The 15876-nt window shown below is 33.5% G+C and overlaps 1 protein-coding gene across 1 annotated transcript; it reads right to left on the minus strand.

The window, feature by feature from the left end:
* Positions 1 to 9464: 9464 nt before the first annotated feature.
* LOC108979748 lies at positions 9465 to 14996 on the minus strand. Its single transcript, XM_035692781.1, has 7 exons — positions 14517 to 14996; positions 13668 to 13712; positions 13441 to 13494; positions 13130 to 13177; positions 11948 to 11989; positions 11017 to 11061; positions 9465 to 9595 (listed from the first exon to the last, which is right to left on the minus strand). Exons 1-7 carry the CDS (start codon positions 14994 to 14996, stop codon positions 9485 to 9487), a joined length of 825 nt encoding a protein of 274 aa, XP_035548674.1. The 3' UTR covers positions 9465 to 9484.
* Positions 14997 to 15876: the final 880 nt, after the last annotated feature.

Below are 15876 nucleotides of genomic sequence, written 5' to 3' on the forward strand. Positions count from 1 at the left end.
TGACAAAAATGCTTTTCTCTTCTTATACAGATTTCATGAGTAATGTAGATAAATGACCGAGGTTGTTTTCCCAAGTTTTAATTTCATAACAAACATGCATAATTTTTCATAAAATCAACCTCAATCCATACATTTTATGCAAAGTCTAGCATAGGAACCCCGCATACCTGAACTTTTTAACTTCTTTGAACTTCCTATAACAATGCTGAACGAAATCAATTGTCACCTACAAAATAGACACGTAACATACTTAAATTCCTAACTAGATACGTATTTTGATATTAAAGCCTATAATACTAGAGTAACCTATTTTTCTTAAAAAACTAAGATTCTCGTATCCTTAAATATCATCACTTCTCAAATTAATCAATATTCAATTAATATAATATTATAACAAAATCTATTAAAGCAGAAAAATTCCATTTAATAAAAATAAACTTAATCAAATTTAAGTGTTCAAAATAAAATTACACACTTACTATTTACTCCTGAAATTAAATTTTAAAGATAATTTAATACCAAATAATACAATTTAAATCCTCATTTATTTTCTTTATAAAAATCTTGCATTTAAAACAAAGCCCACACAAAGTGAGTTTAAAATATAAAGAAAAATCAAGGCCAACGTAAAACAAGCCTAATGACAACGGTATTTTGGGAATTGACCAAAACATCCATGGGCTCTTTGGGAAGGGCTGGAATTCAATAAAAAATTCTAAAATTACATATGCCTCCAGACCAACCCATACAATAGAGAGGATAGTTTCATACCGAAAGAGAAGGAGCGTAAAGGAATAGGATGTTGGGTGGAGGTTGAAGGTGTTGGTGCGACGGCAGGTCACAATGATGTGTGAGGTTAATGGTGGTCAGCAATAGAGGAGCCTCTGTCACAGTCTCTGGCAATGTTGTAATGGTGGTCTCAAAGGTCAACTGGTTCATGTAGAGCACACGACGGTTAGTTCTTGAACGTGGCCGTGGGAGGAGAGAGGCTCTCGGGCGGTTCAACCATGGTGAGAGATGGAGGAGTATGACTGCGTAGTGGTGCTCAACGGGATGGCACAACTAATGGAAAAGGCATGGAGGAACTAATTTAACTCCAAATGCAGATGCTTGTGCAACAATTCAGGCCACCAAGCAACTAACTTAATTTATAGATAAGATTTTCAACTGTCTTTTCTTTTATGAAAATTACTGTTTATTTAGATGGTTTGCATTTATGAGACTATTTTTATGTTTGTTGAACAGGTACTAATGTATTTTAAGATGTTAATGGGTTAAAAAAAATTTTATACTATTCGAATGCAAAAAAAATATTCGAGTAGTTAATAAGTGCAAACCATTCAAATGGTGTAATAAAGACATTCAAACATAATGCCTAAACTGCGTTCAAACAACCATCAGGCAAATCAAACATTACACTACTGTTTGAATAATACACTAAATGTTCAAACGACTTTGAATAGTAAAATGCTCGAACGTCAAAATGGAAGTTCGAACTATCAACTACAAATGTTCGCACACTAATATCTTTAGTTCGAACATTCAACTATATACGTTCGAATTATATAACGCTCAAACGGAATCTTATTCAAACCGAATTTATTCAATAGAACAAATAATTGAATCCGTTTGATCTTTTTGTTTGTTTGAACGTGTAAATTTGACCATTGAACCGCCTTTTTGAGACGTAATAAAATCTTCCCAAAAAAATTCCATTTGAACACTATTGAACTATTTTCTCCAATTTCTTACCAAAAAGGGCTTTTTGGCACGAAAATTTGATCTTCGTCCCAAAAAACCTTCCTACCAGTGATATTAGGATGAACTTGCGATGTTTTTTTTTTTCCTAAAATTGCTTTAGGACGAAAAAGTTGTTTTTTAGGACGAAAAAGTTGTTTTTTAGGACGAAAAAGTTGTTTTTTGGGACGAAAATTTTCATCTTAGAAGAGTCAAAATATTGTAGTACATGATCTAACCAAAATCATGGGCTTCTAGAGATATGTTAATGACCCGATTGTGTTACTTTATTGATCACACTTATCAAACCTTACTGACATTACCTAAACCTTATATTTGACAATTATACAATGTATGATTTATGATGTGTTAAGTCAATTAATTTCAAATATTTCCAACATAAAGGTAATTTCCTCCCCCAATGTATATAATTTTTCTCCTCCAAAAGTAAGTTTAGTGTTGTCAATGAAATTAGGGTGTCATTTCTCTTTCTTTTTTTTTTTTTAAAAAAAAAAAGAAGAGAAATCGCTCAGACTCATGCTTTATCTTGGTTAATGAGATTCATTACATATATATCCTTTTCTCTTTTTAAAATTAATTAACAAACTTGAGAAATTTCGGATTAGCTCCAATTTTACAAATTCCATTCAATATAGATAACAGAAAGCGCATGGAAATTTCAGAGTCCCACGTGAAGATTTATAGTTATATTTTTTCGAGACAAATTTTAAGAAATAAATGAAACAAAAATGGCCAGTTTAGAGTGTTAGCCAGAATAGCAATCAGGCAAGGCTATCTCCAGCTGTCCAAGTCAATCTCGGAATAAAATCCATATCAGTTAAAAAACAGAGAAATACCATGATGTGTGCAGCTGATATGGATGATGGAAAATCACATGATTTAAGGAGTTAGTTTGGGATATGATTTGTATAAAATCAATTGTCAGTTTATTTCCTTCTTTAGTATATAGTCTCGAACAGTATAGTCTCAAACATGTAAATGCTCTATATAAAGAAATGAAGTATACAGTATTGATCAACACCTTTCTTTACTCTATTATTTCATGGTAATAGAGCTTCATTAGCTCAGTTGATCCTTTTCTGTTCAAATGGCTTCTGCTAGTTCTGCAGCTCTAATTGTTTATACTCCACCAAATATTGGTCAACTAATTTTGTTGAAGTTGGATGGCAACAACTATTTGAGAAGTAATGATTTACTTGGGTTCATGGATGGTAGTGATCCGTACCCTGAGCAGCACCTGACAGATGACAAGGGAAGGTAAGTGGTGAATACAACATTTGTGGTATGGTAGAAGAAGGACCAATTTTTCTTGGGTTGGTTCAATGCCACTCTTGCAGATCAGGTCCTCTCCTCTATGTATGGACTCACCTCAGAAGGATGGTTAGCTCTTGCTAACAAGTTTGCTTCCACAACAAGTTCCAGAGTTCATACTCACAAAAGGCAGCTGCAAAACTTGCATCAAGGTGAGAAAAAATGCACCGAGTATCTCACTGTTGCAAAATCATCAACTGCTAAATTGGCTGCTGTTGGAAAACCTTTGGAGGATGACGATCTCATTTCATATGTCTTTAGCGGTTTGAATGCAGCTTATACTCCATTTATTATTTCCATCAATATTGATTTACGTGACAAATCAATGAGTTTTGATGACCTGTAGTCTGAGTTATTGTCTTATGAAAGTTTGATTGAAAACCAACACCAAATATCTTCTGACCACTTCCTTCGCAATGATTGCAGCAAAGAACCAGCAACAAAGAGGCTCATGTAAACATCACCGCTCATGTAAACATCACCATTAGTTTCCTCCTAAATCCCAGTTCAATAACCCACTTTCCCAAAAAAAAAACACCGAGGCCTTCTACACCTCAAGCTCCAACCCCACAGTCAAACCCAACATCACAACACACTCAAACCCAAATCCCCTATCAAATCTGTGGCAAGATAAATCATCAAGTGTTGGATTGTTTCCATTGCAAGGATTATAGCTACCAAGGTCGACATCCTCCTTCTCAATTGCCTGCAATGGTTACTCAAGCAACTCACTTCATGAGGATAATAAGAGAAATGATAGTTGCAGTCATGAGTGCGTAAGCACCGTGCAATCACTTTCAAAAAAGTGAATAAATATGGGACCCACATGAAAAATTAATTTTTTAATAGTAGACTCCACTCTTTTTCAAAGTGACTGCACGACGCTTACGCACTTCATGACTGTATATAGCGTTACTCAGATAATAATACCTGGATTGTAGACAGTGGGGCTAACCAACATATTACTAATGACACTGCTAATTTAACTCTACATGAGGTCTATGTAGGTGAGGATTTTGTGGCCATAAGAAACGGTTCTAATTTGTCCATTCACAATACCGGTTCTTTCTCTATTCAAACACCTCTGAAGGATTTAACTTTCAATCGTGTGCTTCATTGTCCTGAAGTAGTGGCTAATCTTCTCTCTATTAATTGTTTCTATGTTAACAATAATTGCTTCTTTGATCTAACAGACTCTCATTACTTTGTTAAGGACAATAAAACAAGAACAACTCTTCTGAAAGGGTTGAGTGAGGGTGGCATATATCCCATTTCATTCAAGAAATCTTCCTTCAATAAATGTTGTGCTTCAGTTGATCTTTTTGGTGTTAAAACATCTCTAGACATTTGACATGCAAGGCTAGGGCATCCATAAGCTCAAGTCACTTCAAAAGTTGTCAATTCCTTCAAGCTTCCTGTTGTTGGTCCTGCATCTCAAGATTTTATTTGTTCTTCGTGTCAATTGGAAAAAAGTAAACATCTACCGTTCACTGATTCCACTGGATCTCTACCAATCCTTTAGTACTTGTGCATTTAGATGTTTGGGTGTCGCCTATTTTATCGAATAGTGGTTGTCGATATTATGTCTTGTTTATTGATGATTATTCTCGATTTACATGGTTGTATCCAATTTCAAATAAATCTAATGTTTTGTCCTGTTTTATTAAATTCAGAATTCTTGCTAAGAATCTCTTTCGCAATAAAATCAAACAATTCCAATCGGATAATGGTGATGAGTATACGTCCACATATTTTATTTCCTTTCTTAATAAAAATGGGATTTACCACCGCCTTAGTTGCCCTTACACTTCTCAGCAGGCTTGTCTCTTTTAGCACAATCCAATCTTCCGAAATCTTTTTGGGTTGATGCTTTTGTAACTGCCATTTTCTTGATTAATCGGTTGCCCACACCTCTCCTTAATAATGAGTCTCCTTACAGTAAGTTTTTTCAAAAAGAATTGGACTACTCTCAACTACGCTCACTTGGTTGTGCTTGTTATCCCCTCTTACATCCTTATGCATCTAATAAACTTGATTTTCGCATTAAATTATGCATTTTTCTGGGATATTCTTCTAATCACAGGGGTTGCAAGTGTTATGATCTGGTAACTCATAAAATCTATCTCTCCAAACTTGCGGTTTGATGAAAAACTGTATCCAACTCTATCACAGCCACCTCTCAATCACACCTCCAAAGAAGATGTTGCTGCTAGTTGTTTGATTTTTCTTCCCGCATCTCAAACCCTTGTCCTGCCATGTACCCCAAGTGCTGAAATTTCTCCAACATCTGCGGTTGTTTCTACTCTAAATCCTTGTTTTTCTCCTTTGCCAGGTAAGCCTTCTCTTTTAAACTCTAATCAATCCTTTCCTATTATTTCTCCCTTTCCTAACTCACGTAAATTTCATTCTATCCATCCTTCTCGGGTTATCACACATTCCAAAACTGGTTCTCTTAAGCCAAAACAATTCCTTGATTATACCTTACATTACTCTACATGGCATCCCATTAAAGCCTTAGCTACCATTCATGATTCTAAAACTCCATTTACATTCTCACAAGTTGCGACCTCCTCAGAGTGGAAACTTGCAATGGATAAAGAAAATGAAGTCCTCCTTGCCAACAATATGTGGACCTTGTGTCCTTGTCCTCCTCATCATAATATCATTGACACAAAGTGGGTATACAAGAAGAAAGAGAATTTTGATGGTTCTCTTGAATGGAGAAAGACGCTTAGTTGCTCGAGGTTTTGAACAAATAAATTGAATTCATTTTTTAGGGACCTTCAGTCTAGTCATTAAACCAGCCAACGTGACTATTGTTCTTGCCCTTGCTGTTCATTTTGAATGGGAGCTCAGACAGCTTGATGTCTCCAATGCCTTTCTTCATGGAACCTTATCTGAAGAAGTTTATATTAAGGCATGGGGCTATGTTGATGCTGCACATCCTGACTATGTTTGTCGGCTAAATAAGGCTCTATGGCCTTCAACAAGCTCCCCAAGCATGGTTCCAACACTTATCTCAATGCTTACTGGACTTTGGCTTTTGTGGTTCTCAAGTTGATTATTCCCTTTTAATCTGTAACTAGTTTGGCATACATATTTCATTTTGATCTATGTCGATGATATTATTATTACTATTACTCACCCTTCGTTTATTTCTACCTTAATTGCTAAACTTCATTCTGAGTTTGCTCTTAAGAATTTGGGTGCTTTGCATTACTTTCTTGGTATACAAGTGACAAGGGATGCTCATGGCCTACATCTTCGGTAATCAAAATACATTCTTGATGTTCTTGATCTTGCCCACATACTTGGAGCCAAGCCTTATTCTGCCCCTTGAACCTTTGGCTCCAAATTGTCTTCACACTCTAGGGGTACTTTTCCTAATGCCTGTCATTATAGACAAATTGTTGGGGCGCTGCAGTATTGTACCTTAACCAGGACTGAAACTGCCTACTTAGTAACATGTTTTCTGATATCTTAAAGGTACAGTGGATTTTGGACTTTATTTCAGTAAAGGTTCTCTTGATCTTCAAGGTTATAACGATTCAGATTGGGCTGGTAATCTAGATGATCATTGATCTACCACTGGGTATAGTGTATTTTTGGGCCCTTGCTTGATATCGTGGTGTGCTAAAAAGCAATAGGTTGTAGCTCGCTCAAGTACGGAGGTCGAGTATTGAGCCTTAGCTATGACTGTTGCATAAATGTATTGGCTTTGAATGCTCATTAAAGACCTTCACATTTCTCTTTCAACACCTCCACTGATTTGGTGCGATAATGTAGGGGCCTTGCACTGGCTTGCAAGCCGATCTTTCATGCTCTTAGCAAGCATGTTGAAGTGGATGTCCATTTTATTCGGGAGAAGGTGATTAACAAGGATGTGGCTTTGAAGTTTTTCTCCACCGTTGAGCAAGTAGAACACATCTTTAACAAGGGTTTATCTTATTCTTAGTTTTGATTTTTGAAAGACAAGCTCATGGTCACTTCTCCCCCCATTTGCCAGAATAGCAATCAAGCAAGGCTATCTCTAGCTGTCCAATTCAATCCCGAAATAAAATCCATATTTGTTAAACAACAAAGAAATCTCACGATGTGTGCAGCTGATATGGATGATGGATAATCACGTTATTTAAGGAGTTAGTTTGGGATATGATTTGTACAGAATCAATTGTCTGTTTATTTCCTTCTTTAGTATATAGTCCCAAACATGTAAATGATTTATATAAAGAAATGAAGTATATGGTATTGATCACATTGATGAACACTAGGGCTGATATCGGTCCGGTCCGGTCCGGTCTTGGGCCATAATGTGGACCGGATCGGACCTATTCGGTCTACATTTTCTCCACCCTGGACCGGACCGACTCACATATAGGTCCGGTCCGGTCCGGTCCATTTCGGTCCGGTCCGGTCCAGGGTCGGTCCAGTCGGTCTGGACATGCCTAAAATGGGCCATTCAGCCCATCTAAATGTGATTTTTTTTTTGTCCAATTTCAATTATTTTCGGCCCATTTCAAATTTGGTATATTTTTTTAACTAAAACTATTTAAAAAACTTGATTTTGAAAAATACAATGATAAAAAAAAAGTTAAAAGTTAAAACTAATCTATATAAAATAAAAAAAACCCAAAAAATAATAATAATACAGATTTTGCCAAGGATTGCTACCCACTGATTTTGTATGTTAATATATATGGAGTATCAACAAAAAATAATAATAATACAGAATTTGCCAAGGATTACTATACTAATACTATATATTATATAATAATACATTAGTAATTTAGTACTAGACTATTAGTATATTTTTTTCTAATACCATATTAGAGTCTATTACTATACTAATACTATTATACTATATATTATATAATAATACATTAGTAATTTAGTACTAGACTATTAGTATATTTTTTTCTAATACCATATTAGAGTCTATTACTATACTAATACTATATATTAAATAATAATACATTAATACTATAAACTTATAGTGATTAGTTATTATCAATCATGATCAATATAAGTTATAACTTATAACTATATAATAGATTAATAGTATTAGTATTGGACTATTAGTAATATAGTATAGGCTATAGCTATATGTTAGTAATATACTAATATTAGTTATAGTGATTTAGTATAAGTTATAACTATATTACTATAACTATAAGTCTATAAGTCTATAACTATTAACTATTGTCTTAGACTCTTACTCTATGTTAGACTATTACTAATTTACTAATATACTATTAGTATATATTTTTATTAATACCATATTAGACTTTAGAGTCTAGAAGTAGACTCTAGACTATTAATATAATACTTGTATTAGTATAAATATTAATAATTTAGTATTACTATAAAATTATAAATGTTACTATTAGTATAAACTTATAAATGTGTATTAGTTAATAATTACTTAATGATGAATTAGTGATAGGATTAGGTTAATTAGTCAAATGAAAATTATATACTTAATATATATAAATTATTAAATTATATATATATATTTAATTCGGTCCGGTCCGGTCCGGTCCGAAAACCAGCCGGACCGTGGACCGGACCGAATTAATTCGGTCCTCTTATTTTTGGACCGGACTGGACCGGAACAACTCTCGGTCCGGTCCGGTCCGGACCGAATTGGCCGGTCCGGTCGGTTTTTCCGGTCCGGACCGCCCGATTATCACCCCTAATGAACACCTTTCTTTACTCTATTGTTTCATACAGTAGTGGTCTCCCCTCCCACTGGACCACCAAGTGGTGGCGAAGTCTGACTACCAACATTGTGCTTGGGATTGTAACCTCATCCCATTTTGATATTGAAAATTTGGCTTCACAATCAGTGATATTAATATGTTGCTTTGGCTCATCCCATTTTGATGGTTAGCCAACTTTTTAAGACTCTTTAGAGGGCAAAAGTATATGTACTAGACATGCATCCCTTAATTTGTAGACAACATCATCTGCTAGCTAGGAAAAGAGTTTATTTATTTGTATTTTATATTTGGATATTTAGTATTTTGGTCAAATATTTTATGTTTTATGCCCTAACGCATATCGTAATTTAGGGCATGGAAAATCAAAACATCAATTAGAATCATGTAACCCCTATTTAGAACTATAAGGAAATTAGCCATAATTAAACTGCTCTTGAACTACTACAATAAAGTTGTTTACAAAATTCAAGATGTTGTTTATTTATAAGACAATGAAGGCATAATATGATACAATATCTTACTAGAGTACTACTAATGCGTACTACAATACAATATGGCATATAGTCAATTTGTACACATGCATGCACACATTAATAATGCTACAAATGATCAGTACTAAACACGAAATAACATTTCACTTAATAATTCACTTCTAATTTTAAAGCAATTGCCGGATCTGTTTTACGTGATATCCATCACATGACATTGCAATCGGTACTGTCAGTAGCCTTTGAGATGCCGCCTGTTACTTTTGATGTGATGTTTGCTCCTAGTTTTGAAAATGCCTTGCCGACTCGCTCTCGATTCTGAAATTTGAACAATTACAATTATGATGAGTGTGTAATTCTATAGAGCATATACACAAAGTTGAAATAGTAAATGAAGATTGTTGGTTCATCATTTTAATTTATCTTGCTTGCATGCTCGAAATTAAAAAAAAAAATGTCCACAAAGAAACAGCTCTATGAAGATTTAAATTGGTTTCATGTAGAAGTGACTAAATAGTCATCAAAGACGATTTCATATATTCTCATCTCATCATTACAACTTTCTCAAATTCCCACAGAAAATATAATAAACAACTCAAGTTTTTCAAATCTCAAAACAATAATAATATTAAAAAATATTACCTAACAATATTTTATTCAACTAATCTAAAATCTCATTTCATCTCACTATCCAAACGAGTCCTAAATAGTCATCACAGTGCTTTTAATAATCATAGACTCGAGTTACCCCATTAGAAATCTTTCCGATAGAGAACATCTTCTTTATTCTTTTTGGTATGAAATGTAGATTAATTAGATTTAAGGTTGTCAATTTTTAACACAAATCAGACATGTAATAACAAAATTAGGGTGAGAGTACTCCAGTTTGGGTTAATTCATGTCGGCCCAAATTGACCAATTCAAGAATTGGGTCTTATTGAAATCTAGTTTCTCTACATGAAGGGGAGAGAGTATTCAGGCTTGTGGGTCAATCCATTTTCTTTTGGGGGGATAGAAATAGTCGATGTTGGTGTCTCTTGTATGGTGAAATTTTTTGGTGATCTGTTCATTAAAGTAGCAAGATACTTGGCTGGAGTGAGCGACCAAGTCCAGCAGTTGTAAATTGAGCTCTAATGAATCCAATGTTTATAGAAAGATGCAGATGCGAAACTTCATGAAAACGAGACCATGCATAAACAACTGGGTTGAAAGCATAAGGGATATTGCATATGATGTCGAAGATATCATTGAGACATATGCCTTCAAAGATTGATCCATGAAAGGTGTCGTAGGTTGGCATAGAGAATTTACTCAAGAGGTTTGCTTGCATCTTAGCCGGGTCAAATGAGTCATGGAGGTGTCAGGTTGACCTCATCCAACCCATATAAATAAATTGATTTATGTGTTGTGCTAGGTTGACCTATATAATAAACTGTCGGGTTCGGGTCAAACGTGTCTAACTTGTTTATTATTTATTTCGATTTTCGATCAAGCCAAAATTCATATGAGCCAACACGACATGACTCGTTTCACATCCTTAATTAGATAAAGCAAAATTACTTAATATTATGTTACATATGAATCTATTAATTGGTCATTAAAAGTCTTTTCACCCCAATTGTTTTATCCAAGAAATTAAAGTTTGATCAACTTTTAAAATCACATATCTAACAATGAATTCTAATTATAGTACATATTTGACTTTGATATCACATGGAAGAAGTGAATGCGAGAATTACCCGGTAACGCTGTTTGTTTGCAACTTTTGGATTTGCAGTTTTTTCCTGCATCAAGAAGTTGCTTTTATTAGTAACAACGTCTCACATATAATTGAGAATTGTTTTCATCCTTTTAACAATTATGGTAATAAGATTCAAATACATATGAAAAGAAATGATATTTATAGTCATGAAGTATTGTCGTGTAATATTTAAAAAAAAAAGAGAATAAATAAGGGACCCACATGAAAAAAATTAGTGGATCTCACTCTTTTCTAAAACGATTGCGTGGTGCTTGTTTATTGATTTACGACTATATATAGCATTACTATATATGAAATGTATAGATATGTGTGTGCAACAAAAGTAATAGACATAAGATAGTGAAGTAGACGACAATACTAGAAATGCTAAGTGTACTCAATAAAAACTAATAAAAAATTTATTTCTTTACATGTCAGTTATTGATATGCTGAGAATTATAAATTCTAAAATTCAAAATTTTGATTTTCAAAACAAATCTGATAAATTGATTCTACAGTACTTTTTATAAATAAAACTATAAGTACATGTAACACTACTCATTAAATTATATTCATTTCTATCTTCTTGGTTTGGATGGTCTTCCTAGATCAATACATTGGTCTTGGTAGCGAGAAGTCTGACACGGTACATTGCTAGCAAGCCTTTGGGGATCGACTAGCACCTTAATCCCAACCGTCCCAGGCCTATAGGGATTTTAAGTCTTCAATCCACACATGAACACATATTTATGTATGTTTACATATCGGAATTAATGGACGATAATTTCATTATCGATATTACATGTGGCTTATAATAGGGATGACGTACAAATAGGTCGGCATACACATCATCTAAGTGTGAGGGAAACATGTACCTGACACGTCGTGGAAATAGAAAGAAGGGAATTCATACAATTACATGCATGTACCTGGTTAGATGCATTTGATACTTCTTCATTTTCTTCATTTTTCTACATCAAAAAATATTTGTTGGTCAGCAAGAAATCACACATGCATGGTTGATACACAAATTTAAACACACATGATACATCGCGTATTATATACACGTCATGTGCATAAGCTAAAACTTTATGCAATTTTGAAGAAGCTCAAATGAGCCAAGTCAAGCTTATATATGTGTGTGTGTGTGTGTGTGTGTGTGTGTGTGCTGTTTATTAGGGAAGAAAAATTCTATTAATAATTATCCTTTGTGGATATATCCAGCTATTTGTGACCAAACTACAAGAAAACTACTTATTTGAGGCTAGTTATTTTCTACGAAAAATACTAGTTCGTGCCAAAATGAATTTGTTTTCGTCGCAAAGAATCACAAATGCTCATTTTTCTTGTGGCAATATACATACTTAGTAATTAAGTGCAAACATGGTATATTAATATGATTTAGAAGAGAAATTTTAAAATTTGAATTTTACAAATCAAATATTCTTACAATTTAAGTGATGTACATTGTGCATTGATCTATACGTACACTAGGTTGATAACTTCATTAAGGAAAAATCTGAGCCAAGTCTAGTGTAAGCAAATGAAAGATGGATATGTTTGAATGAGAAAGGATATGATTGAATATGTTAGGATTAATTAGGAAAGAATTTTAGAGTATTCTCACACTTTTCCTATAATATAAGTATGATTTTTAATGTAATCAAGAAGGGACATTGATTTTACCATGCAGCACGACTAAAATTGCATGGGATGTTAGAAGTTTATAATGGAAGCCTGTAATTCTGATCCAATTGATTGAGAGATTTGAATTCCAATATAACCCAACTAGAGTAATAACGAAATCGGTTTGTTCCAACTCAACTCGTTCCAAATTCAATATAAAATTGGAATGGGATATATCGGGATGGATTCTATGCATGGCACCCTTACAAAACTTGCATAGGAAAAAAGAAAAAAATGTACGTAAATAATAATTATTGTTAATCTTATGATCATCTTATGATAAATGTACGTAAACATCATGTGAGTGTAGAACACAATTAAAAAAACGAGATAGATCAACAATTAGTAGAAGACAATATATATACATACATACGTTATATATATATAAATATTATATATATATATATATTTATATGAGAGATTACCTGGTAAGTAGAGTCATCTAAATCTGCTTCATGGGTTGCATTGTTTTCCTAAATAAAAAAAAAAAATATATATATATCATGATCACTAAGAAGTCACGCCTAGCTAGCTAAGAGTATATCTATAAGAAAAACGGACTTTTGTGACTAATTATTACAACTAAAAGATTATTCGCAACCAATTTTAATTGTAAATAATTATTTTGCTGGAATTAATTGATCGTAAATAAGTAATTTTCATGTAGTATATATATATCGCTTTTATCACGTTTACAAGAGTACTACTGATCATAGGACTCAAAGATAAATTATACCTGATGATCCGATAATTCAGAGACATATTGATCTTCATTTTCATCGTTTTTGACCTACACCAAAGATCAATTGCCTTATCAAAAAAAATTATAAGAGATATATATAAAAAGACCACCATCATGTGATCGATCGTGGAACACGTACGATTGCCATACATGATATTAATTAATAGATCTAAGAAGAAGCACAAGACATATATTAGTCAATCGAGTAATGAGAGAATTACTTGGCCAGATTCATCTACGTCTTCTTTGATTTTATTATCGTTTTCCTGCATGAGAAAATTGTTGCAGCTATTAGAAGGGGAATTCAAGAAAATTACTCTTATATATATATACAGGCATATATGGAACCAGAATTACATGATCTGAGGAGGATCCAAATGCACCAAAAATATAAAAATATACTAAATATTAATTAATATTAAAATAATATATAAAAAATCAACTAATTATATCTATTTAGTGTTAACAAAGTATAAAAAGACAACAAAATTATCCCATAATATACTTTATCTTTCAACTTCACTAATCATCAAAGTGACCGAACCCCACATGTGGTTATTTGAATGTGAATGAGAGAAAAAATAGACTTGGATCGATGTTTTGGACCCAAACGTATATATAATTTTGATTGGGATATATTTTATATACATACATATATTATACTGCATACATACATAAGCTAGTTTACATCAGTCGAGTCAAGCTTATGTGAATGAAGGAGGCTTTATATGATGGAATAAGAGAGGGATGTGATTAAATATATTAGGCTTAGGACAGAGTATCCTCACATTAATCCATCAAATATAAGCATGGCTTAATGTGGCCAATATATATATATATATATATATATATATATATATATGTATAGGAGAGCCATTACGTGTGTAAGATTATTTTTATGTAATCACTTTATGACTAAAGTATTTTTCTAATCGGAATAAAATGGGCACGAAGGAGATTGAGCCATCACGTGTGTGCGCGTGCGGAGGACAATCTAGCAGACAATATGGTTGCATTGAGATCGATCCTTTAGTACTACATTAACTATAAACTCAACAAAGATGTTATACCTGAACTGGGTCTACTGCCGTTTCCGATGATCGTTTGATGTTCCGGCGGAGTAAAGCGTAGTTGTCCAAGAAGACTGCATCTCTATGGTGTTGAATATTTTTTTTCTGGTAACATAATAAGCAGAGGTCATAGCTATTACTGGTGGAATCAAAGCATTTGATGCAAGTAAAATAGAGTCCATTAAGAAACGTTTCACAGCCACGACAATACAGTAGCCTCTTGCTTTGATACAGATAGAACAAGGTGATAAACTCGTCGAAATCCAGGCTGCCATCACCATTTAGGTCTAGATCCTTGAACAAAGAACAAGCAACAGTTTTTGGATAATTGTCTTGCAGGAAGAAATCCAAGAAATCAGTAAGGCTCATGCTATTATTGTTTTCCAACTTCATCTTTTTGAAATCATCCTGGGCTTTCTCCTGCTGCTGCTCTGTCAAGTTTACGTAATAAGCTTTAGCAACCTCACGGATGTCCTCCATTTTCCCCTTACAATAATTTTGCAATTTTATTGCATGGACAACTCTCGTATTTATGCAGAGTTAGAGCAGGCACGGTTTCACTGCCACTTGCACAGAAATTGGCGTGACATGAAATACTAAATTCGAATATTCACGAGTCCCACTTGAATTTAGAAATAAGTGCAGAACTGGTCCTCATATATATAAATATATATATATATATATTTATAACAAGTCTCCAAGTTGGTTTTAGATTACAACTACTCTCTTCCTGTCTTATAATTGTAGGTCCTGCAAGCTGCACATGATCATCATCCTACACAGATCGAGAAACATAGCCAAGTGGTTTAAAAAAAAAATTATCTGTAATAGTGAGTCAATTCCATTAACTCATGTAACTAGAATCCAAAAAGCTTTGGTTTTGCTTTCTAGTTGTAATTTTCTATTGCAAGCTTATACACTTCACAATTCGTTTTCCAAGATCAGTTCTATAGATTGTTGCATTCCTTTTAATCTCATCATGAGTACGTAGACAGTCTGATTCTATTGCATGGTTCATTGCACTTAGTAATAAACTTTTTTTTGTACACCTTGTAATAAACTTACTACGTGGTGGGCAAGGATAAGTTGTCACGGGAAGCGCAGTACTCTTCATTGTACTCTTTTTATACTGACCTTATACAGAGGACGACTTAACAACTTGGACTTATAAAAAGAATGAGATCGACGGCGGCCTTCTCCCCCTTCAATTCGAGATAGATCAAGTAGAAGACAATATACATATATATATATATATATATATAACAATAGACATATACATATATTTTAATGTATTTTAAGTCTGATCAAGTTGATTTTTGATTACAACTTCATTCTTTATTATCTATATCTTTGCGAATCT

This window comes from Juglans regia, chromosome 8, assembly GCF_001411555.2.
Source record: "Juglans regia cultivar Chandler chromosome 8, Walnut 2.0, whole genome shotgun sequence".
Taxonomy (NCBI): Eukaryota; Viridiplantae; Streptophyta; class Magnoliopsida; order Fagales; family Juglandaceae; genus Juglans; species Juglans regia.

What these genes read in the sequence shown, in the direction of transcription:
- LOC108979748 (XM_035692781.1), bottom strand. Translation starts at nt 14,996, where the DNA reads ATGGAGGACATCCGTGAGGTTGCTAAAGCTTATTACGTAAACTTGACA. An exon ending in ACGTAGATGAATCTGGCCAA is followed by an intron (nt 13,495 to 13,667) that starts GTAATTCTCTCA and finishes TCTTTGGTGTAG; the next exon opens with GTCAAAAACGATGAAAATGA. An exon ending in TAGATGACTCTACTTACCAG is followed by an intron (nt 11,990 to 13,129) that starts GTAATCTCTCAT and finishes TTTTTGATGTAG; the next exon opens with AAAAATGAAGAAAATGAAGA.